General features: G+C 46.9%; 2 protein-coding genes across 3 annotated transcripts; both read right to left on the bottom strand.

The window, feature by feature from the left end:
* Positions 1 to 400: 400 nt before the first annotated feature.
* On the bottom strand, positions 401 to 14,577 carry casp10 (caspase 10, apoptosis-related cysteine peptidase). 2 transcript variants are annotated; one of them, XM_056289255.1, is made up of 13 exons: positions 14,379 to 14,577; positions 10,465 to 10,748; positions 7,020 to 7,125; positions 6,597 to 6,732; positions 6,350 to 6,435; positions 5,692 to 5,737; positions 4,990 to 5,060; positions 4,812 to 4,851; positions 4,211 to 4,303; positions 3,947 to 4,053; positions 3,656 to 3,776; positions 1,557 to 2,055; positions 401 to 1,375 (listed from the first exon to the last, which is right to left on the bottom strand). In XM_056289255.1, the coding sequence occupies exons 2-13, from the start codon at positions 10,743 to 10,745 to the stop codon at positions 1,198 to 1,200; spliced, it is 1,764 nt and encodes a 587-aa protein (XP_056145230.1). In that variant the 5' UTR covers positions 10,746 to 10,748; positions 14,379 to 14,577; the 3' UTR covers positions 401 to 1,197. The 2 variants fall into 2 exon arrangements, with proteins under 2 accessions (XP_056145230.1, XP_056145228.1); XM_056289253.1 differs by having other exon boundaries at positions 14,270 to 14,577.
* Positions 14,578 to 22,914: 8,337 nt separating this feature from the next.
* On the bottom strand, positions 22,915 to 24,960 carry LOC130120991 (protein FAM237A-like). The gene is made up of 2 exons (XM_056289822.1): positions 24,564 to 24,960; positions 22,915 to 23,069 (listed from the first exon to the last, which is right to left on the bottom strand). Exons 1-2 carry the CDS (start codon positions 24,958 to 24,960, stop codon positions 22,915 to 22,917), a joined length of 552 nt encoding a protein of 183 aa, XP_056145797.1.

The raw sequence follows: 24,960 nt of genomic DNA on the forward strand, positions 1-24,960 counted from the left end.
CCGTCAACCTGTCCGTCACCATTTCAATACAAAAAGGATGAGAGAAATACTATTGCACTGAAAATGTCGACTTCCTTTCTAGATCAGCGTGAGTAAGGATTTCACAATTCCTCAAAAAAGGCGTGATTTACAATGTTGTTTTCTGCCTTTCCCCAGATAAAAAAAAAAAAATCTCAAAATTCTGGATATTTCTGTTTTGAGCAGACCACCTTTCTGAAGGTCATGCATTACATCGTGTCCGGCCTTGCGTTACTGGGATGTACTACATCATAATCCTGCGATTTCTCTTTACCTCTTTTCGAACACATGCCGACACAGAACTATTTCATAACAGGGCGGCGCTCGCCTCTTGTTGGCGAAAGTGTTAACAATAAAGATGGAGACCAAAGCGTTGTTCCGTATTTGAGGAGGGGGGGAAAAAATCCACCCATTTTATTGCAAAAGCAAATAGTGTAAAGACGGTATTTAAAAAGGAGGAGGACGACGACAGAGCTAAACGTGACGACAGAAACTACAAGAGTTGGAAAACAGAACAATGAAAACTAAAAATCGATAAGGTCAAACGGGTCCCTGAGGCAGGTTGGCACAATCTCATTTGTGTAGCCCGTTATCACAAGTTACTAATTTGCCTCTGGGGACTTTACAGCAACACAACTTACTGTCCTTAGACACCTCGCATCGGATAAGGAACAACTCCCTAAAAAAACCGTTTTTACGGAGAAAAAATAGGGAGAAACCTCGAGGAGGGCAACGGAGGAGAAGGTCTACGGGGCCTTCACTCTCTCCTCGTGGTCTCTACACCCACTTCTACGCCTTTCTCAACCTTACGCTACGTTGCTGTGTATCGACTCATCCGTAACGCTCGGCTCACTTGCTACAGTGATTTCCCCCCCATGTATCTTCCCATTTCTTATCTCACCACCCTTCTGTTTCTATCAACACGTCCCTTTTTAATGCTTGTTAATGTTCATCCAGGCTCCGACTCGGGGTCGCGGGATGTTGGAGGCCTGTTGTGCCACTTACAATTTTATACCACTTGCACTTAGAAGAAGAATAAAAAAAGAGTGTACAAATACACACAGATACACAAAAGGACCAGAGGATGTGCAATGTGTAAACACTCGGCGAGAGGGTGAAATTGCCTCTGAGGGATTCGCTGTGGTGGCTCGAGGCGGATCCCCCGACGGATCGGAAATGTCACTGATTTGACTGATTGACTGGCAGGCTGGGAGGAGGGTGTTCGGGGATAGGAAAGACCACTTTCTTCCTGAGTGAGAAGGCTGGTTGGGGCATCTGCTTCTTTTCCCCATAGCGATCGGTCTTCCTGCTGACGTCGTCGTTCACCTTTGTCAGGATGGATACCAGATCGACCCCTCTGGTAGAAACAAAAAAAAAAGTCAGCGAGACGCCAAGTTACGAAATGTAAACGCGACTTGTAATTCATACTCACAAATGTAATTACACTCCTATAAACATACAATCACTGTTCACAGCAATGAGCAAAGTTCACATGTGATATACCGTATCCATCTGAAAGGACGTTTTATTACACTAACCTCGGCACCATGCTGACCAGGTTTTGGCACAACGACTGGATAAACCAAGTGCCCAGATTCTTGTCTCTGAACGAGACAAACTGAGGAACGGTAGCCATGGCCATTAGGAAATCTGCATCACCGGGAATGGTGCATCTGGGTACAAAGGCGTCACTGTCAACGGCGCCGGGCGTGGGGCCATCAGGCTGGATTTGAACGGCCTCCTGCTCTCTGGTGCCCTGGCAGGCCTGGACGAAGAACAGCTTGGGTTTTTCTCTGAGGGAGCTGCACCGTGATCCCCTGAAAGGTTGAGTGAGCTCACGGAGGCAGACGTCCAGTCCGTCCACCCCGTACACACGCCCCTCCTTGCCGTGGCTGAGAATGCAGCATGCCAGGCAGGCCATCTGGCTGTGGTCCCTCTCGGCCAGCGTCTGCACCACCGACAGCATCTTCGCCTTCGTGCAGTCGTTCTCTATCTGCATCTCGAAGCCCAGCCAGTTAAACACGCTCTCCAGACTTTCTGGAAGACACAAGCACACAGCAACTCATGAGAAGCGCGCGTATTCATGTGTGAACGCTCACACACCCATTAAACTAGGAAGGGGGGAGGGGTTGCACCCCCCCCTAGTGGTGGGTGCAGCGCCCCCCCCTCCCAGTAGTGGCAGGTGGCTGTGTAGCATCTTCGACCCAACAGTATGCCTAACTTATTTTAAACCAACAAGTCCTCCAACCCATACTCCCACACAGGTCGTTTGTCCTCTAATACGACCCAGATGAGCGTTTCCTAAATCAGCGCCCCCTACCGGCGGCAGGAGGTATGCCACAGACACTTTTCACCTCTGTGCATTGTGGGTTTTTAAAACGACGTGAGAACAGAATGTGTAGTCAGTGTGTTTTTGTGTTGTTTCGCCGTCTGGTATAGTAACTGAGATTGCTGTTGGCAGCGTGTTTACCTATGAATAACGTCATAAGAGCTAACTTAACGTTAGCCAAAAGTTAGCGAGTCAGCTAGCGTGGACATTATAACCGCTATGTGACGTTAAGCCTTACTTTTAGTAACACTGGTTCTTGCGACAGCTGATGGAAGGAGATCGCTTATTGTTGCAGGGAAAGTAACGTGTTATAATTACGGAGGACCACGAGGACGTAGCTTAAAACGCAACTATAGGTGGTAATAAGCTGCTCGTACAAACGACCTATGGGGTCGTTTTTTGGTGGAGGACAGTCTCTTAAACAGTGGGCTAGGGCTGCGTGGAATGTCCTTTTTTTTAATAATAAAGTGACTACACACTCCAAATCTGCACAAGCACCTTGCCAACAAAACAATGACGTCACACTGTAGCGACCTGGGGGGGAGTGGGGGGGTCACTGAGGGGGGGTCTTGTGTTGTTGTTTCGGGGGTTTGATTCAGACTAAAGTAGGAGACTGTTTACCAACTAACTGACTATAGGACCGTGACTGGGACTGATGTTGCCTCTTGGGAAATTGGGGGGGTGGGGGGGGGGCTCGTTACGTTGTTGTCAGTTCTGGTCCGTTCTGGCCGGTGTGAACAAAAGAGCACTTCCGGGGTCGTGCGGTGTATGGGGGCACGGGAGTTGAGATTAAAAAGAGATCTCTGTAGTCCGCGGTGGTGTAGCGGTCTAAGCATCGGCTTGGTGTCGATGCAGTTGCCCACTGGGGACTGGGGTTCGCGCCCCGGTCTCGTCAGATCCGACTATGGCCGGACTCGATGAAGCAGCAATAACTGGCAACGCTGTCTTCGGGAGGGGGGCGGAGTCGGCTTCGAGACTGCCGGCCGGAGAGATGCAGTTGGCGAACGCATGCAGTACGAGGGTGGGTGTTTGAATTAAAATAGGGATCGATTGGCCACTAAATTGGGAGAAAAAAGGGAAAAATCAGAAATACATTTTTTTTTTAAAAAGAGATCTCTGCCTCTTCCACGTCGGCTCGCCACAATGCTTTTCATTTAGTTGGCAGCCCCCCTACTTAAAACATCTTCCCACGTGCCTACACACAGACACACACACACACATGCACACACACAGATGGACAAAGAGCTGGGATAAAATGTGGGTGCAACATTTTCATTTGACAGGGAATTATCCAATGAAATGGCTTACCTTTATCAATATGGGTCCCTCCTCTGTTTTTGAGTGACATTTTTGACTGCTTGAAGTCATAGTTGTTCACTATCAAGCAGACGCCTCTCTGTGTTCCTGTCATGGGATATATTTGTACATCCTGCAGAAACAAATTAAAAGGGCATTTCTAATGAAACGATGAAGCGCTTGTAGATCAGTAATACATAGTAATGTGCAACAAAATGCATCCTGCCCACTTTTTAACCCCAAGTAACCCGAGTCAGCAAAAGTAATGTCACATCTGGAAAAAAAAAAAATCCTGTCAGAAACCTCTTCTGCTGCATGTCCAGGTTGAACATGCTCTGAGCCAAAGTTCTTGTTTTCTGTGGAGCTCTGGTTTTCCGAAAAGCCCTCCGCATCAATTTCATTAGAGTTATCTGTGAGAGAGGTGATCACAGGATGTTACGTTCAGATGAGCTTCATATATGGAAGATTATCATACTTTTATAAACTTTTTGGAACAAATATCGATTATATCCCGAGGTCGTCAGGTTGAAACACCCATAGCGGGGCACCGGGCAATCTTCTACTGACCTCCTGAGGTAGTAGAAAGGCTTGTTTCAGTGCTCAGGTGACTCAGTCTGGATGACAGAGCCTCGTCCTCGGAGATGGACGTCGTTGGACTAACTACAGTAGAAAATAAAATTGACAAAGGAGGATTTGATTTACCACACTGTGTCTGTGTACAAGAACCTAGATGTAAATCCATAAACCCAATGTCCATCCATCCATCCATCCATCCATCCATTTCCCAAACCGCTTATCCTGCCCTCAGGGTCGTGGGGATGCTGGAGCCTATCCCAGCAGTCATTGGGCGGCAGGCAGGGAGACACCCTGGACAGGCCGCCAGTCCATCACAGGGCCCCTCCCCCAACACACACACATTCACACCTAGGGACAATTTAGTACGGCCGATTCATCTGACCTACATGTCTTTGGACATTGGGAGGAAACCGGAGCACCCGGAGGAAACCCACGCAGACACGGGGAGAACATGCAAACGCCACGCAGAGGACGACCCGGGGCGACCCCCAAGGTTGGACTACCCCGGGGGTTTGAACCCAGGACCTTCTTGCTGTGAGGTGACCGCGCTAACCACTGTGCCACCGTGCCGCCCTAAACCCAATGTACTCACCCTTAGAAGTGTTGCAAAGACTCATGGAAGGCTGCTGAGGCTATTGAAAAGGAAGACAAGTGGGGGTTAATATGAAAAAGAAAGGTCATAGACTAGCCCTATTTGTTGGCAACGTTCCACAGGTTGAATACGACTCTATGTCATTTACATAATATGGCTACTGAGAGGAAGATCTCACCTGAGGCCATGACTGTAAACTTGTAGGAAGAGATGGGAGTGGAGACTCGAAGCTAGAAGACCTGTAAAAACCTGAGAGCGAGGACACGTCGGTGAGTACAGTTGGCTCACACAGCAGCAGTGAGTATATTTACTGTACACATAGATCAGTGATGCCACGTTTTTAAGGATTTAATTAGGAATCTAGCGGTATATATGGATGAGGTCCTCTTACATTGTAGTGTCCAGGTAAGTCTGCCAACTCACGTGTGTGTGTGTGACACAGTGTAATGGCCACAGATCTGTAGACTTGCTAGCCCTTGGCTAATGGGTCAGACCCTTTAGCTGAGTGGTTAGTGCAGTCGCCCGTGGTGTGGGGAACCCAGGTCCGATCCCACCGCTGCCGCCAATGTAGCGCGAATTCAGGGGGCAGGCGGGAATCAATCCCGGGTTACCCACACCACGGGCGACTAACCAGTCAACAAAAGGGCCCGACCCGGTAGCCAAGGGCTAGTGAGTCGACACATCCGTGGTCGTTACAAAATCTGTACTTTCGTCAATATCAATCGAAGAATTTCAAACAGCGTCATTTGCCGAAGTGTACAGTACAGTATATAGTGTTTGGCAAACACGTTTCAATAAACCCGCCGTCCTACATGACAAGCACGCTCTCAAAATGCAAACGCGCCTGTCATCCAGACATCTGTAAGAGAAGTCGCTTTACCTTCACTGCCACATGAGGAAGACCTTGCCAAAGTCATGGAGGAAGCCTGAGAGAAGAAACAGAAAGGAAAGCATATCTGACAGCAACCACCACGGACAGAATAAATTAACTTTCTTTTGGGGGGGGGGGGGTTTCCCTCGATGGTATCTGGCCAATTACCCCACTCTACCAAGCCATCCCGGTTGCTGCTCCACCTCCTCTGCTGATCCGGGGAGGGCTGCCAACTACCAAATGCCTCCGCCGATACATGAGGAGTCGCCAGCCGCTTCTTTTCACCTGACAGTGAGGAGTTTTGCCAGGGGGACGTAGCACATGGGAGGATCACGCAATTCCCCCCAGTTCCCCTTCCCCCCAGAACAGGCGCCCCGACAAATCAGAGGGGGCGCTAGTGCAGCGACCAGGACACATACCCACATCCGGCTTCCCACCTGCAGACACGGCCAATTGTGTCTGCAGGGACGCCCGACCAAGCCGGAGGTAACACGGGGATTCAAACTGGCGATCCCCGTGGTGGTAGGCAACGGAATAGACCGCTACGCTACCCGGACGCCCCGGACAGAATAAATGATCTGACGTGAGATGTAACAGTGACGTAGATATTATAACAACGTGACAGAAGCACTGCTGGAAGCAAGCCAGACTACTGACAAAATATTACCTGGTGAGGCTCGGGAACACCACACGCAGCCTTTGGCTGCCAATAACCAACCTCTGTCTCTTGAGCAACAGGGCCTGAACAAGATACTGCAGAAAAGAAAAAAAAAATCATCATCATCATCAGATGAAGAAGAAGAATATTAGGTTGTAGAAATATGTCCTTAGCTAAACTGAGTCACAGATATTTGATAACCACTTTTGTAGAACGTGACTGCAGTGACACGCAGAGTGCTTGAAAACGTATTTACCATTTTCTGCCTCAAACTGACTGATCTTTCTTGCCAGGGCCGGACACACATTTTTAAAGATGTCCACCAGTAAGTTTAGGTCAGTTTCGCTAAGGAGATCCTGGTGCTCCATTTCCAGAAATAATTCCAGTGTAGTCTGTGGATTAAATGAGAACTGAATCAAGCAGATCAGCGGTTGTCATTCTGTACTCAGAAATGAAACGAAATGAAGGTAAAATTAGAAAGAAAAAAAAGTAAGATACACACAATTTTATTACACTGTTAATGTAAACTTTCATTTATTTATTGACAACATGTGACTGCCTTTATGTGGACAACTGACTGGGATTCATAGTTCGCCTTCATCATTTTGTTCCACCGCTATCTTACAACAGCGGTTATAACCGTTCATTTTAAGGGTGGATATTTTGGGAATGTACTTACAACATCGTCTTCCAGTTTTTTACGTGGGAGGCGAGCCCTCAACAAGAACTTGATCTGACTCAAGTTGTCTTCAGTTATGTCCTCCGAGAGGTCATATAGCAGCTTCCTAGAATGGAATCAAAGCACTGAGTCAATCTGTAAGAGTCCACTCACTTTTCAAAGGGAGAGGTCGTCCACACCAAGAATTGAATTCAACTGAATTTATTGTCATTAAAAACAATGTGCAGGCACATGTTAAACATGAAACGAGGGCTGTGGTTTCACCAAACAGTGCAAGACAGATACAGACAAACACAGCAAACGCAGTCTAAGATATACACACGAAGACCAAAGCTAAAAATAAGTTAAAAAAAATATGCACCTCTTATGTTTGGATTTTGAGGTGCAAGCATTTACCAAACACATCAACTCAGTGGACAAGAACATTAAGTTCACAAGGGAAGACGTAAAGAACAACAGTTTGCCCTTCTTGGACTGTGACGTCCACATTGGGAAAGACAGGAGCCTCCAGATTGGGGTTTACAGGAAACCTGCACACACACAGACCAATATCTACTTTTCGACTCACACCACCCTCTGGAACACAAATTGGGCGTCATCAGAACTCTGCAACACAGAGCTGACAATGTGCCCAGCAGCACTCAGGCCCAACGAGAAGAACACAAACACCTGAGGGGAGCTTTAAAAACCTGCGGCTACCCCAGTTGGACCTTTGTAAAAACTGCAACACGTTCCAAAAAGACCAACCAGGTGAGCGATGAGGAGAAGAGGAACAGAAGGAATAGCACAGTCATCCCGTATGTTTCTGGGGTCTCCGAGAAACTCAGCGGAATTTTCAGCAAACACCGCATCCCGGTAGACTTCAAACCCAGCAACACACTCCGACAAAGACTGGTTCATCTCAAAGACCGTGTACCACACACCTGGAAGAGCAATCTGGTGTATGCCGTACAATGCAATGAAGACTGCACTGACCTATACATAGGAGAAACCAAACAACCACTACACAAACGGATGGTCCAACACAGAAGGCCAAACTCCTCAGGACAAGACTCAGCAGTCTATCTACACCTAAAGGAGAAGACACACTCCTTCCAGGACAGCAACGTACACATTTTGGACAGAGAAGATAGATGGTTTGAAAGAGGGGTGAAGGAAGCCATCTATGAGAAACTGGAAAAACCTTCCCTCAACAGAGGAGGAGGTCTGCGACACCACCTATCTCCCACTTACAATGCCGTCCTTTCATCTCTACCCAGGAGACTCAAGAAGCCTAGCCTCCAAGAAGAACAGTCGCTCACTAACGGCTCCAACCACTCTCATGACCACTGAATAATGAAGTCGAAACTAACACCCCCAACGACCATCACTGCTAAACAAATGCAAATTAATAGCTCCGCTAACGACGGGCCCAGCTGGACATCTGAGCACAGGAGGGCCACGCATATCAACAGCTCCAATAACGACGGGCGCAGCCAAACATCGGTACACAAAAGAGCCACTCATATCTATGGCTCTGTTAGCGACTGGGTGTTGGTAAACATCGGATCACAAAGAGCCACTCATATCTATGGCTCTGACAACGACCCATAGAGGATAAATTCTGAGTCTCATCACCAGCCAGTCAGACTAGCTTGGTCTAGTCAGAAAGGCACGAACTGAGGAAGCCTCTTGGATGAGAGGCGAAACCTCTTCACTGATATATACCAAGTCCAGTTGCACTTGATTCAACTCCTTTGGAAAATCCTCAGTAGACCTTTTGGGGACGTAGGGGAACTGATGTGGGTCGAATGTGGGGGGGATAATGTTTTTGATGTGAGCCAGAACCAGTCTCTCGAAGCACTTCGTGGCAATGGGGGGTGAATGCTATGGGTCGTTAGTCATTCAGACATGGGGATGTTGGTTTCTTGGGGACAGGAATGATAGAGGTGGTCTTAAAGCATGCCGGGAGTATGGATTGGGACAGTGAAAGGTTAAATATAGTTGTGAAGACCTCAGCCAGCTGGTCGGCGGATTCCCGGAGGACCCGACACAGAGGAAGGATAATGATGGGAGCATCCACACTGATAAACGATAACACACCGCGCGTAGGAAAAGGATCTATTTTTTCTCCCCAATTTTACTCGGCCAATCACCCCACTCTTCCAAGCCATCCTGGTCGCTGCTCCACCCCCTCTGCCAATCCGGGGAGGGCTGCAGACTACCACGTGCCTCCTCCGAAACATGTAGAGTTGCCAGCCGCTTCTTTTCACCTGACAGTGAGGAGTTTTACCAGAGGGACGTAGCATATGGGAGGATCATGCTATTCCCCCCAGTTCCCCCTTCCCCCTGAACAGATGCACTGACCGACCACAGGAGGCGCTAGTGCAGTGACCAGGACACACACCCACATCTGGCTTCCCACCCGCAGACACGGCCAATTGTGTCTGTAGGGACGCCCGGCTAAGCTAGAGGCAACACGGGGATTCGAACCGGAGATCCCCGTGTTGGTAGGCAACAGATTAGACCGCTATGCTACCCGGACATCCAAGTTGTCCTCTTTTAAGGAAAACTTTTATTCAAACTTTCATATGAGTCAACCTCAATTTGATGGTATCCTGCAATCATCAAAGAGGACAGCCGTAGCGTCCGGGTAGCGTAGCAGGCTATTCCGTTGCCTACCAACACGGGGATCACCGGTTCGAATCCCCGTGTTACCTCCGGTTTCGTCAGGCGTCTGCGGGTGGGAAGCCGGATGTGGGTACGTGTTGTGGTCACCGCACTGGCGCCTCCTCTGGTCGGTCAAGGCACCTGTTCAGGGGGGAGGGGGGGGGGATAGCGTGATCCCTCCACGCGCTACCTCCCCCTGGCCAAACTCCTCACTGTCAGGCGAAAAGAAGCGGCTGGCAACTGCACATGTATGGGAGGAGGCATGTGGTAGTCTGGATCAGCAGAGGGGGTGGAGCAGCGAACGGGACGGCTCGGGAGAGTGGGGTGATTGGCCGGGTACAATTCGAGAGAAAATGGGGGAAGAAATCCAACAAAAAAAAGAGGACACCAGTGAGGACCAAATGAACTTCAGAGACCCCATCAGCAACATTATTTTTGTGGCAAAATTTCCCCGAAATTAAACTAATTGATGGCCCCCAATGATGAGTCTCTCCGCAATGTCATCTGCCGTGTTGAACGTGACCCCCGTGGATTTCAATTGGTCGTCAGTATTTCTGTCGTTCATCAAATTGTTCCGGAAGTGATCCCGCTGATACGGTTAAGACACCGTCGTCGTTAAAGTTGTGGTGCGGACTCTGTCACCCACTTGAGTTAGGACGACTTTTAAAACGATTCACGGTTATCATGCTTGGTGTGGTCGGCCCTTCAAAAGTCACCTACGTCTAGATTTTGGCCACGTCTATCTGCCGGTGTTACGCGTTTTCGCCAAAGAACTGGAAGAAAGTGGGTGACTGACCTGTAAGGAGAAACGAGGCTACCGGTTGTGGATATCGAATCAGTGAGACCGAGTTTACGGACCAGTTTGAGGCGTTTGATGGTGTACAGGAGTTCTCTCAGCAGGTGCGGCTGCTGGGCGGATATGATGTTCCGGTCCGTCAGAATGGAGAACAGGTCCCTGGATGAATGAATGGAGCTGAGGTCCCGGGGCAGGAGGTCGGAGCAAAGAAACACCAAGGCTTTAACGCCATCCTTGTCAAGGGCCTGGTCCACCTGCAACAGCAGCTTCTGGAAATCCATTCCCTGAACCAAAGACAACAGCGTGCAGTGTTACTGGCAGGGCCACACCCGGGCCTATCTAAGATCTCTCAGATGTGAGAGAGCTTGGTTTGACCACATTCTGGTTTAATCTGCATTGTGAACGTTTCCCTTACAAAAAACAATAGTACACCTACTTGGAAGTTCATTTTATTAAGTAAACTTAAGTGAACTTCAAGATCAAGTATATGTACAAGATCAAGTATATGTACTAGTAGTACACTTGTAAGTAAACTTAAGTGAACTTCAAGATCAAGTATATGTACAAGATCAAGTATATGTACTAGTAGTACACTTGTAAGTAAACTTAAGTGAACTTCAAGATCAAGTATATGTACTAGCAGTACACTTGTAAGTAAACTTCAAGATAAAGTACACGTACTAGTAGTACACTTGTAAGTATACTTAAGTAAACCTCAAGATCAAGTATATGTACTAGTAGTACACTTGTAAGTGTACTTAAGTAAACTTCAAGATCAAGTATATGTGCTAGTAGTACACTTGTAAGTATACTTAAGTAAACTTCAAGATCAAGTACATGTACTAGTAGTACACTTGTAAGTATACTTAAGTAAACTTCAAGATCAAGTATATGTGCTAGTAGTACACTTGTAAGTACACTTAAGTAAACTTCAAGATCAAGTATATGTACTAGTAGTACACTTGTAAGTACACTACCGTTCAAAAGTTTGGGATCACCCAAACAATTTCGTGTTTTCCATGAAAAGTCACACTTATTCACCACCATATGTTGTGAAATGAATAGAAAATAGAGTCAAGACATTGACAAGGTTAGAAATAATGATTTGTATTTGAAATAAGATTTTTTTTACATCAAACTTTGCTTTCGTCAAAGAATCCTCCATTTGCAGCAATTACAGCATTGCAGACCTTTGGCATTCTAGCTGTTAATTTGTTGAGGTAATCTGGAGAAATTGCACCCCACGCTTCCAGAAGCAGCTCCCACAAGTTGGATTGGTTGGATGGGCACTTCTTTGAGCAGATTGAGTTTCTGGAGCATCACATTTGTGGGGTCAATTAAACGCTCAAAATGGCCAGAAAAAGAGAACTTTCATCTGAAACTCGACAGTCTATTCTTGTTCTTAGAAATGAAGGCTATTCCATGCGAGAAATTGCTAAGAAATTGAAGATTTCCTACACCGGTGTGTACTACTCCCTTCAGAGGACAGCACAAACAGGCTCTAACAGGTACTATTTAATGAAGATGCCAGTTGGGGACCTGTGAGGCGTCTGTTTCTCAAACTAGAGACTCTAATGTACTTATCTTCTTGCTCAGTTGTGCAACGCGGCCTCCCACTTCTTTTTCTACTCTGGTTAGAGCCTGTTTGTGCTGTCCTCTGAAGGGAGTAGTACACACCGGTGTAGGAAATCTTCAATTTCTTAGCAATTTCTCGCATGGAATAGCCTTCATTTCTAAGAACAAGAATAGACTGTCGAGTTTCAGATGAAAGTTCTCTTTTTCTGGCCATTTTGAGCGTTTAATTGACCCCACAAATATGATGCTCCAGAAACTCAATCTGCTCAAAGAAGTGCCCATCCAACCAATCCAACTTGTGGGAGCTGCTTCTGGAAGCGTGGGGTGCAATTTCTCCAGATTACCTCAACAAATTAACAGCTAGAATGCCAAAGGTCTGCAATGCTGTAATTGCTGCAAATGGAGGATTCTTTGACGAAAGCAAAGTTTGATGTAAAAAAAATCTTATTTCAAATACAAATCATTATTTCTAACCTTGTCAATGTCTTGACTCTATTTTCTATTCATTTCACAACATATGGTGGTGAATAAGTGTGACTTTTCATGGAAAACACAAAATTGTTTGGGTGATCCCAAACTTTGGAACGGTAGTGTATACTTAAGTAAACTTCAAGATCAAGTATATGTACTAGTAGTACACTTGTAAGTATACTTAAGTAAACTTCAAGATCAAGTATATGTACTAGTAGTACACTTGTAAGTATACTTAAGTAAACTTCAAGATCAAGTACATGTACTAGTAGTACACTTGTAAGTATACTTAAGTAAACCTCAAGATCAAGTATATGTGCTAGTAGTACACTTGTAAGTATACTTAAGTAAACTTCAAGATTAAGTATATGTACTAGTAGTACACTTGTAAGTATACAGTATATGTACTAGTAGTACACTTGTAAGTATACTTAAGTAAACCTCAAGATCAAGTATATGTACTAGTAGTACACTTGTAAGTGTACTTAAGTAAACTTCAAGATCAAGTATATGTACTAGTATTACACTTGTAAGTGTACTTAAGTAAACTTCAAGATCAAGTATATGTGCTAGTAGTACACCTGTAAGTATACTTAAGTAAACTTCAAGATCAAGTATATGTACTAGTAGTACACTTGTAAGTATACTTAAGTAAACTTCAAGATCAAGTATATGTACTAGTAGTACACTTGTAAGTATACTGAAGTAAACTTCAAGATCAAGTATATGTGCTAGCAGTACACCTGTAAGTATACTTAAGTAAACTTCAAGATCAAGTATATGTACTAGTAGTACACCTGTAAGTATACTTAAGTAAACTTCAAGATCAAGTATATGTACTAGTAGTACACTTGTAAGTAAACTTCAAGATCAAGTACACGTACTAGTAGTACACTTGTAAGTATACTTAAGTGAACTTCAAGATCAAGTGTATGTACTAGTAGTACACTTGTAAGTATACTCAAGTAAACTTCAAGATCAAGTATATGTACTAGTAGTACACTTGTGTAAGTATACTTAAGTAAACTTCAAGATCAAGTATATGTGCTAGTAGTACACTTGTAAGTATACTTAAGTAAACTTCAAGATCAAGTATATGTACTAGTAGTACACTTGTAAGTATACTTAAGTAAACCTCAAGATCAAGTATATGTACTAGTAGTACACTTGTAAGTGTACTTAAGTAAACTTCAAGATCAAGTATATGTACTAGTATTACACTTGTAAGTGTACTTAAGTAAACTTCAAGATCAAGTATATGTGCTAGTAGTACACCTGTAAGTATACTTAAGTAAACTTCAAGATCAAGTATATGTACTAGTAGTACACTTGTAAGTATACTTAAGTAAACTTCAAGATCAAGTATATGTACTAGTAGTACACTTGTAAGTATACTGAAGTAAACTTCAAGATCAAGTATATGTGCTAGTAGTACACCTGTAAGTATACTTAAGTAAACTTCAAGATCAAGTATATGTACTACTAGTACACTTGTAAGTATACTTAAGTATAATGTTGTTTAGTATATCTCTGAAGCTCTTAAAAAGCAAGCTAAAATAAGGATACTAATGGTACACCTGAATGGATACTTTTTAGCAAGGCTTGTCTGAGCTCGTTCCGCCATTTCTTTGGTTGTTGTGTGCGCGTGCGTGTTAGTCCGCGGAGTTCGTAAAAAAAAAGAAAAAAGAGTCATCAATAAGTTTACCAACATTAAGCCCGGTGTGTCCGGCCGATCTATGCGGCTGCTTATTCTGATTACCTGACGAAATAAAACGCGTAGATCCTCAAGGTACTCTACACCCGACCAGAATGACGTCAAGCCTTAGTTCCCGATGCTGACTCGAGTATAAGTATGATCGTGTCCGTACCTGCCGGGGGAGAACTTGGTTGCGGGCTCACTTTGATTTCTTCCGCTCCTGCTGAGTCATGTTAGTGACCTGCTCCGCTTCCTCTCTCCGTGTCAGCGGACCAGCGGGGTTGTTTATGTCTTTTTTTTGGTGACATGCAAACCGAAAGTAAAGCAGGGGGGCAGCCTGCACACCTGCCTGCCTGCCGTATTGTGCGAAGCCCGGGATGCGACACGGGAGGTTTTTTTTTAAACTCGCACTATCGCGTCATACAAAAAACACGTGGTATCGTAGACACGCCTTCTTCTCGTGGTATCGTAGACACGCCTTCTTCTTCTTCTTCTTCTTCGTCCTCTTTTTCTTCTTCCTCTGTGCGAAGCCCGGGATGCGGCACGGGAGGTTTTTTTTAAAAAACTCGCACTGTTGCGTCATACCTTGCCAAAAAAAAAACACGTGGTATCGTAGACACGCCTTCTTCTTCTTCGCCTTTTTCTTCTTCCTCTGTGCGAAGCCCGGTAGACACGCCTTCTTCTTCGTCCTCTTTTTCTTCTTCCTCTGTGCGAAGCCCGGGATGCGGCATGGGAGGGTTTTTTTTAAACTCGCACTGTTGCGTCATACCTTGCCAAAAAAACTCGTGGTATCGTAGACATGCCTTCTTCTTCTTCTTCTTCTTCGTCCTCTTTTTCTTCTTCCTCTGTGCGAAGCCCGGGATGCGGCATGGGAGGTTTTTTTTTAAAAACTAACACTGTTGCGTCATACCTTGCCAAAAAACGCGTGGTATCGTAGACACGCCTTCTTCTTCTTCTTCGTCCTCTTTTTCTTCTTCCTCTGTGCGAAGCCCGGGATGCGGCACGGGAGGGTTGTTTTTTTTTTTAAAACTCGCACTGTTGCGTCATAACTTGCCAAAAAAACGCGTGGTATCGTAGACACGCCTTCTTCGTCCTCTGTTTTATTGGCGAATTGCAACCAGATGCTGCATTATCGCCACCTACTGTAAATTTAAAGAGTCCTTTATATCTTTCCCATCAGTCCAGTATCTATCCTTGAGAAAGGTGAAGATATTGTAACCGATTATTTTCTTGCCCGGTGCGGGATTCGATACGGGGTGTACTGCACCACAAGGCGACGTCACTAACCGCTCGGCTAAAGGGTCAGACCCGTTAGCTAGGGGCTAACGGGTCTGACCTGTCGTACATCGACTTCCTCAGCCACCGCGTCTCCCCGCAGGGAGCCGTTCCGCTTCCCGCCAGAGTGGACGCTGTTGCCAGTTTCCCATGCCCCCGCACCGTGAAGTCCCTGCAGGAGTTCCTGGGCATGGTGAACCTTTATAACAGGTTCATTCCCCGCGCAGCTCACTGCATGCGGCCCTTGTACGAGGCCCTGCGGGGTAAGGAAGCCAAGGGCGAGGTAGACTGGTTCCTGGGGATGGACGAAGCTTTCGACAATGCCAAGGCTGCACTGGCCAACGCCACTTTGCTGGCGCAACCGTCCCCCACCACCCCGATTGCCCTCATGAGCGACACCTCTGACTATGCGGTCGGGGTGGTGTGCAGGCAGTGGGTGGGTGGCGCCTGGCAGCCCCTTGCCTTTAGCAAACAGCTTAAAGAGAACAAGAGGAAGTACAGCACTTTCGACCGGGAGCTCCTGGGTCTCTTCCTTGCCACCCGACACTTCAGGTTCCTGTTGGAAGGCTGCTGTTTCACTGCCTTCGTCGACCACAAGCCGCCAAGACCTCCGAGCCATGGTCCGGGCACCAACAGCGTCAGCTCTCTGCCATCTCGGAGTTTACCATGGACATCCGGCATGTGGCTGGCAAGGACAACTTGGTCGCCAACTGCCTCTCCCAGGCGATGGCAGGGTCCGTTCACTTGGGACTCAATTACACTGCCATAACTGCAGACCAAGCCGCTGATACGGACATCCAGGCCTGTTGGACGGCCACTACGGGGCTGTGGTTGGAGGATGTGGTGTTTGACGTTTCCACAGGCCAGCCCCGCCCCATTGTGCCCACCGGCTGGTGGCACCGTGTTTTTGACGTTGTCCATGGCCTTTCCCACTTGGGTGTGAAGGCGTCCACTAAGCTGGTGGGGGCCAAGTTCATCTGGCCTGGCGTCAGGAAGGACATCAAGACCTGGGCTGACTCCTGTGTGGCATGCCAGCATTCCAAAGTACACCGTCATACTGAAACCCCCTTGGCGCCATTCCTGGTGCCCGAGAGGCATTTCAACCATGTGAATGTGGACCTGGTTGGCCCCCTGCCCCCCTCCCACGGGTTCACTCACCTTCTCACCATGGTGAACAGGACCACCAGGTGGCTGGAAGCTGTTTCCCTGCCATCAACCACGTCTACTGGGGTGGCCCGGGCGTTCATCGGGTCCTTGATGGCCCGTTTTGGCATGCCGGCTGACCTCACCTCCGACAGGGGCCTGCAGTTCACGTCTGAACTCTGGACTGCAGTCGCGGAGGGGCTGGGGGTGAAGCTCCACTGCACCACCGCGTACAACCCACAGGGCAACGGACTTTGTGGGCAGTTTCATCTGTCTATGAAGGTCGCTCTTCATGCCAGCCTCACGGAGAGCAGCTGGGTTGATCGCCTTCCGTGGGTCATACTCAGCCTTCGTTCCGCCCCCAAGGAAGACGTCCAGTCCTCGTCTGCCGAGCTGGTTTATGGCCAGCCGCCGCGTGTCCCTGGGGAGTTTTTCCCGGATGCTGTGGCCCCCTGGTCTGCAGCTTGTCATCGGGCTATGGCCCAGGACGGTGCCTATGCTTTCGCTCCGATCCCTACATCTCACCACTGCCTCCCTCAATCCTATGTCCCCAAGAATCTGCTGTCAGCCAGGTACGTCTTCATCTGCCACAACAGCCACCATACCCCCCTGCAGCCCCCGTATGACAGGCCCTTCCGCATCCTGGAAGCGGGGCCTAAGAACTTTGGTAGAAATGGGGGGCAAGCCGGAGCGGGTCTCGGTGGACCGTCTCAAGCCTGCCCATTTGGACCTGGGTGGGCCAGTCGAACTGGCCCTGCCCCCGCAGCAGGGATGCCCCACTTCTCAGGCCCCCGGCCCAACCTCGGCCCCTGCAAGGGCTCCGGCTCTGTCCCCTGCCCCCATACCCTTTCCGCGCAGCTGTTTTGGTCCGCCCCCCAAGACGTTGACTGTTTCACTGGGGACTGTTCACCTGTTGGCTGTTTGTGTTTCATTGAGTACTGTTGTTTTACATTACTGTTTTGCTTTTTTTTCGTGATGGTGAATTCTGGCGGGTCCTGTGCGGTGATAACCAATGGAGGATAGATTCACCAGGGGCTGCTGCTCCTTTAAGGAAGACGTTCAGAGTTCTGACGATGACACAGTTTAGAGTTTCTCAGGAGGTGGAACCATGTTTTCTGCAGCCTAGCCGTTAGCTGGTTGCCACGAGAGATTGTGCTGTATCGGTGTTATTTTGTGTGGCGAGTAAACGGAATTAACTGGACTCGATCTCTCCGTCTCCTCATTCCTGCACTCCCACAGACCTGCCTTACACTCCAACCCTCCTCATGTCCATGACAGTGCATGTGCATAAACCATGCCTACGTCAACACTGAAAGTCTCCTTAAAGGAGCAGCAACCCCTGGTGAATCTATCCTCAGTTGTGTATCACCACAAGCTGATGATTGCTTATACCACTGTTTCTCAACCCAGTCCTCAAGGACCCCCTATCCTGCAGATTTTCATTGTAACCCTGCATAGGTAGCCCCGCTTGTACTTACTCGACCAATCATCTCGCAGCACTTAATTATGCAAGGTGTGCAACGTCTGACAAAATTCATTGCTGATTGGTTGAATAACTACAAACAGGTACACCTATTCAGGGTTGCAAAGAAAATATGCAGGATAGGGGGTCCTTAAGGAGTGGGTTGAGAAACACTGGCTTATACCATGAATCGGGCTTGTACTGTCTCATAGAGAATTTACTTGACTACCTGGATTTTATATATGTAAGGACCTCTGAAATCTATTGTACCTACTTTGTGGTACTTCATTTACCGGCATGCTTTGTGTCTTGGCTATGTCCTATGTTCTTGTGGGTTTCTAAACATGTGGACCAATGGAATGTATTTGTTCTTTGTATTTTTATTTGAATTTTGTTAATAGCCAATGATGTGGTGTGGAGTTGTTATGCCCGCGAAATCGCGAGGTTGGCAACGGTCGATCTCCTCACGGAAAGGGAGGAGTTTGGGGATTCCAAGCAAGACTCCGAGGAGAGGCGTCCATTTTCCTCCGCTGCTCCGTCTCGGTACCCGTTTCGCGGAGACTTTATACACACCCCGCGTACTAGGCCCGCATTTGAGGACAGGAGTGTTGCGATTGGCCCGCGGTCCTATGCTTGCTGGTGGGGTTTGTTTTAGTCCGATTATTTTGTTTCTGCCCCATAGCCGGTGTCGCCGCTAGCTAGCTAAATGGATTTAGCATCCAGTGCTAGCGTGTTAGCCGACTAGAGTTGTGGAGGCTAGCCAGACGTCATCGGGCTGCGCTGGACGGTGATCTAACCGGGGGGAGCCGCTCTGCTCCATTCCTGGGACCGGTCTGCTGTCCAAAGAGGCTTCATCTGCTCTCCGGCGCTGGGCCCACCGTTGCAACCTGTGGCCATCTTGCGGGTGGAGGCCGCCACCGGGGAGCCGACACCTGCCAGCTGCTAGGCTAGCACTGCGCCTTCCATCCTCTGGACTGCACACAGCCTTCCGGTCGAGGGAGCGATGGGTTGTGAGTAACCCGGAAATGTCATTTATACTGACACACACACACTCACTCTCTCTCTCTCTCTCTCTCTCTCTCTCTCTCTCTCTCTCTCTCTCTCTCTCTCTCTCTCTCTCTCTCTCTCTCTCAGTATTATCAAATAAATCCTATTATTATTAATTATATTTCGGGTGTATTGGCAGCTCATTTACTTTTAGAGTGCTAGTAGTAAGCTTGTACAGTACTTCAGTACACAGCAGGGTTATAAGATCTGCATTAACCACGTGTTTGTTTAATTCTGGGAAGATACACCATTCACTAGCCTTAGGTAAGTGTAGTATCACAGTGGAGGTACCGCGCTACTAAATTTGTTATCATCTTGGTTAATTATCAATTATCACTGATATTGTCATTAGTGGCACTAGCCTACTAGTACACAGGAGGTTCAGCCAGCTCACCATTCCACCTCTGAGAACTCAGGATCCGGTTGCGCTATTGATTTGTATTGTAACACTTTAGGAACTTGTAGCTTTAGGCTTCTGTCTTGTTTAAATGTGCTTGGCGTTGCCCGCCAGTGAAAAAGGGGTTACATATATATCAATACAGATGCAGGAAAAAAAGTTTTAATACATTGCAGTACAGGCCTGTTTTGTGCGTCTCGTACTCATCAGCTGCTAATTAGCAATGTCCCCCTCCCACCATTTGCAGTGGAGGGAGGGGGTTGTAGCGGGTGGGCGCCGGACAGTCGTTCATGTGTGCGTGCGTGTAACATACCCAGCTTCAAAGGTCACCATCCGCCACGCCGCTGATATATATATATATAAAAGAAACTCATTTTAGAAAATCTGATGTTGTTCAGCTGAAATTTTTGTGTAGCAATACAAAAAGCTGAAAAGTATATATACACTACTACTACTACTACTTTCGGCTGCTCCTGTTAGGGTTCGCCACAAGCGGATCATTCGTTTCCATTTCTTCCTGTCTTCTGCCATCTTCCTCTGTCACACCAGCCACCTGCATGTCCTCCCTCAACACAGCCATAAACCTTCTCTTTGGCCTTCCTCTTTTCCTCTTCCCATATCCAGCATATTCAGCTGTATGCTGGCATTACCATCTCTGTCATACTCTAGCCATATAATAGTTAAAAACTGTCTCAATATTTGGACTCAATTCAGACGTCATTTCGGATTCCAGGCAATACCTTTTTCATCCCCTGTACACTCCAACCCTCTGTTTCCTCCCTCTGTCACTGATAGGGCTTTTGCAACCTGGGCAGACCATGGGATTGCTTCTGTGAGGAATCTTTATCTTGATGGCATATTTGCGTCCTTTGATCAGTTATCCAGGGCCTTTAACCTGCGGAGGACCCACTTCTTAAGATACTAGCAAATCTGAGACTTTATTCGCAATCGCTTCCCTGGCTTCCCTGCCATCCCTCCTTCCACCTTGGTCGACACCATTCTCAATATTAATCCTTACCTCAAAGGTACTATTTCAAAGATATACAACACCCTCCTCACATGCCAACCCTCGTCTTCTGATCATTTACGCAGGACTTGTTCGGAGGATCTCCGTATTGAAATAGAGCCTGAGGTCTGGCAGTCAGTTTTGAGGCAGTTCCACACATCGTCTATTTGTGCCCATCATTGGGATTTACAGTGTAAGGTGGTTCATAGAGTGCAGTGGTCTAAAAGCAAACTAGTCCGCATCCAATGCCCCCGGGCCGTTAGCGATCACGTGTTTTTGAATTTGTGAATGTAGGAACCTCTCCCTTCCCCATTGGACATTGTTTGCGTGATGTGCATGACAGGGCAGTAAATGGTATGTTCTTTCCCGTGTAGCTTTATTGACAGCTGATGACTGCTTATGGCATGAAACAGGCTTGTACTGGCTCATAAAGGATTTACTTGACTCACTGGATTATTTTGCTCCTTATTTGTTGAGCACATTACCTACCGATGAGTGTTTCTTTTAACAAAGAGTCTGTGAATGTTCTCATTCATACAGGTCATGGTTATCCAAAGCAGTTGAATCAAGTGCAACTGGACTTGGTATATATCCGTGAAGACGTTTCGCCTCTCATCCAAGGGGCTTCCTCAGTTCGTACCTTTCTGACTAGACCTAGCTAGTCTGGATGGCCGGTGACGAGACTCAGAATTTATCCTCTTGGAGTCGTTGTCAGAGCTATTGATATGCGTGGCTCTTTATGATCTGATGTTTACCAATGCCCGTCGCTAACAGAGCCATAGATATGAGTGGCTCTTGTGTACCGATGTTTGGCCGCGCCCGTCGTTATTGGAGCTATTGATTTGCATTTGTTTAGCAGCGACGGTCGTTGGGGGTGTTAGTTTCGACTTCATTGTTCAGTGGTCATGAGAGTCATTGGAGCCGTTAGTGACCGACTGTTCTTCTTGGAGGCTAGGCTTCTTGAGTCTCCTGGGTAGAGATGAAAGGACGGCATTGTAAGTGGGAGATAGGTGGTGTCGCAGACCTCCTCCTCTGTTGAGGGATGGTTTTTCCAGTTTCGCATAGATGGCTTCTTTCACCCCTCTTTCAAACCATCTATCGTCTCTGTCCAAAATGTGTACGTTGCTGTCCTCGAAGGAGTGTGTCTTCTCCTTTAGGTGTAGATAGACTGCTGAGTCTTGTCCTGAGGAGTTTGGCCTGTGTTGGGCCATCCGTTTGTGTAGTGGTTGTTTGGTTCTCCTATGTATAGGTCAGTGCAATCCTTATTGCATTGTACAGCATACACCCGATTGCTTTTCCGGGTGTGTGGTACACAGTCTTTGGGATGAACCAGTCTTTGTCGGAGTGTGTTGCTGGGTTTGAAGTATACCAGGATGCAGTTTTTGTTGAACATTCTCCTGAGTTTCTCGGAGACCCCAGAAACATACGGGATGTCTGTGCTCTTCCTTCTGTTCCTTTTCTCCTTGTCGCTCACCTGGTTGGTCTTTTGGGAACATGTTGCAGTTTTCACAAAGGTCCAACTGGGGTAGCCGCAGGTTTTTAAAGCTCCCCTCAGGTGTTTGTGTTCTTCTCGTTGGGCCCGCGTGCTGCTGGGTACATTGTCAGCTCTGTGTTGCAGAGTTCTGATGACGCTCAGTTTGTGTTCCAGCGGGTGGTGTGAGTCGAAAAGTAGATATTGTTCTGTGTGTGTAGGTTTCCTGTAAACCCCAATGTGGAGGAGGTCTGCGACACCACCTATCTCCCACTTACAATGCCGTCCTTTCATCTCTACCCAGGAGACTCAAGAAGCCTAGCCTCCAAGAACAACAGTCGGTCACTAACGGCTCCAACGACTCTCATGACCATTGAATAATGAAGTCGTAACTAACACCCCCAACGACCGTCGCTGCTAAACAAATGCAAATCATAGCTCCGATAACGATGGGCACGGCCATAACATCGGTACACAAAAGAGCCACTCATATCTATGGCTCTGTTAGCGACGGGCGTTGGTAAACATCGTCACACAAAGAGCCACGCATATCAATAGCTCTGATAACGACTCCTAGAGGATAAATTCTGAGTCTCATCACCAGCCAGTCAGACTAGCTTGGTCTAGTCAGAAAGACACGAACTGAGGAAGCCCCTTGGATGAGAGGCGAAACGTCTTCACGGATATATACCAAGTCCAGTTGCAATTTCTTTTAACAAAGTTATATAAATATACATGAATAACATATATATGTATATGTATTTCTTGGCAAACTTTTAACCTCACAACGGTGTTTTTACACAGGACACTGACAAATGATGGGCAGCAGAGATAAAGATGATTCCAGTTTATTATTATTTTTCTTTATCGATTAGTGCAAATATAAAGTTGTCGGCTCTGTACAGTGTTACTGTTTATGTGTGGCTGACTTAGTTGCCCTGCTCAGCATCTTGGTGTGACTTTCAGTGCCTGGCCCCGCGCGTCGAACCCTGACACTGAGCCATGCCTCCGAGAACTGCTTCAGCCTGGAAAAGTTGGATTGTGAATTAACGCTGAAGGATTCTATGAGGGGGGGGATATATGTGTACATACAAACACAGAGAGACGAACATACACTACCGTTCAAAAGTTTGGGATCACCCAAACAATTTTGTGTTTTCCATGAAAAGTCACACTTATTCACCACCATATGTTGTGAAATGAATAGAAAATAGAGTCAAGACATTGACAAGGTTAGAAATAATGATTTGTATTTGAAATAAGATTTTTTTTACATCAAACTTTGCTTTCGTCAAAGAATCCTCCATTTGCAGCAATTACAGCATTGCAGACCTTTGGCATTCTAGCTGTTAATTTGTTGAGGTAATCTGGAGAAATTGCACCCCACGCTTCCAGAAGCAGCTCCCACAAGTTGGATTGGTTGGATGGGCACTTCTTTGAGCAGATTGAGTTTCTGGAGCATCACATTTGTGGGGTCAATTAAACGCTCAAAATGGCCAGAAAAAGAGAACTTTCATCTGAAACTCGACAGTCTATTCTTGTTCTTAGAAATGAAGGCTATTCCATGCGAGAAATTGCTAAGAAATTGAAGATTTCCTACACCGGTGTGTACTACTCCCTTCAGAGGACAGCACAAACAGGCTCTAACCAGAGTAGAAAAAGAAGTGGGAGGCCGCGTTGCACAACTGAGCAAGAAGATAAGTACATTAGAGTCTCTAGTTTGAGAAACAGACGCCTCACAGGTCCCCAACTGGCATCTTCATTAAATAGTACCTGTTAGAGCCTGTTTGTGCTGTCCTCTGAAGGGAGTAGTACACACCGGTGTAGGAAATCTTCAATTTCTTAGCAATTTCTCGCATGGAATAGCCTTCATTTCTAAGAACAAGAATAGACTGTCGAGTTTCAGATGAAAGTTCTCTTTTTCTGGCCATTTTGAGCGTTTAATTGACCCCACAAATGTGATGCTCCAGAAACTCAATCTGCTCAAAGAAGTGCCCATCCAACCAATCCAACTTGTGGGAGCTGCTTCTGGAAGCGTGGGGTGCAATTTCTCCAGATTACCTCAACAAATTAACAGCTAGAATGCCAAAGGTCTGCAATGCTGTAATTGCTGCAAATGGAGGATTCTTTGACGAAAGCAAAGTTTGATGTAAAAAAAATCTTATTTCAAATACAAATCATTATTTCTAACCTTGTCAATGTCTTGACTCTATTTTCTATTCATTTCACAACATATGGTGGTGAATAAGTGTGACTTTTCATGGAAAACACGAAATTGTTTGGGTGATCCCAAACTTTTGAACGGTAGTGTACATGCAAAGCAGATTGATGAAAATGTCAGCATTATGTAATCTTAGTATATAGATTATTTTTCATAGAAAATGAGGAGGAAACATCAGTGCAGTCAAAGCAGCAATTACGCAAAATCTGCTGTCTTATCTGTTAGTGGGCTTGAAACAGAGATGAAGTTCTTGATTGATTGATTGATTGATTGGTTGATTGGTTGGAATCAATATTTACAGAATGACAACAGCAATGAAAGAAGTAGCTACTCACTATCAGTGACCAGGGAGTGAACAGCAGTGACTCGCCCGTTGGGCCGTTTTAGCTGACGCCTTCCTAATCCGTGGGTTCTGGACATGACGCAGTCCATGTAGATGTCCCAGAAGACCCGGGCCAGGTCCCAGAACAGCATGGTGTGTCTCCTGTTTGCGGACGACTTCAGGAACACCATCATGTCCCAGAAGGCGGGCACGGCGTCGGCGATCCTCGGGGAGCGCATCTCCAGCAGCAGAGCCGAGGAGGAGTCCCAGCACTGCGGGTCGGCCCGGCTCGCCGTCAGGGGGTCAACCGGAGCCGGTCTCTGGCCCTGGCCCTGGCCCGGTACTGCCATCCACATCCAGCTGAGCAGCAGCACTCTGGCCAGTAGTGTGTTCAGGAACATAGCGTCCAT

This window comes from Lampris incognitus, chromosome 11 (genome assembly GCF_029633865.1).
Source record: "Lampris incognitus isolate fLamInc1 chromosome 11, fLamInc1.hap2, whole genome shotgun sequence".
NCBI classification, from domain to species: Eukaryota; Metazoa; Chordata; class Actinopteri; order Lampriformes; family Lampridae; genus Lampris; species Lampris incognitus.

Coding starts and splice junctions, on each gene's coding strand:
- LOC130120991 (XM_056289822.1), bottom strand. CDS start 24,960: ATGGACGCTATGTTCCTGAACACACTACTGGCCAGAGTGCTGCTGCTC. Junction 23,070..24,563: donor TCACTCCCTGGTCACTGATA/GTGAGTAGCTAC, acceptor CCCCCCTCATAG/AATCCTTCAGCGTTAATTCA.
- casp10 (XM_056289255.1), bottom strand. CDS start 10,745: ATGGATTTCCAGAAGCTGCTGTTGCAGGTGGACCAGGCCCTTGACAAG. Junction 6,436..6,596: donor TCAGTTTGAGGCAGAAAATG/GTAAATACGTTT, acceptor TCTTTTCTGCAG/TATCTTGTTCAGGCCCTGTT. Junction 1,376..1,556: donor CTGGTCAGCATGGTGCCGAG/GTTAGTGTAATA, acceptor TGTTTCTACCAG/AGGGGTCGATCTGGTATCCA.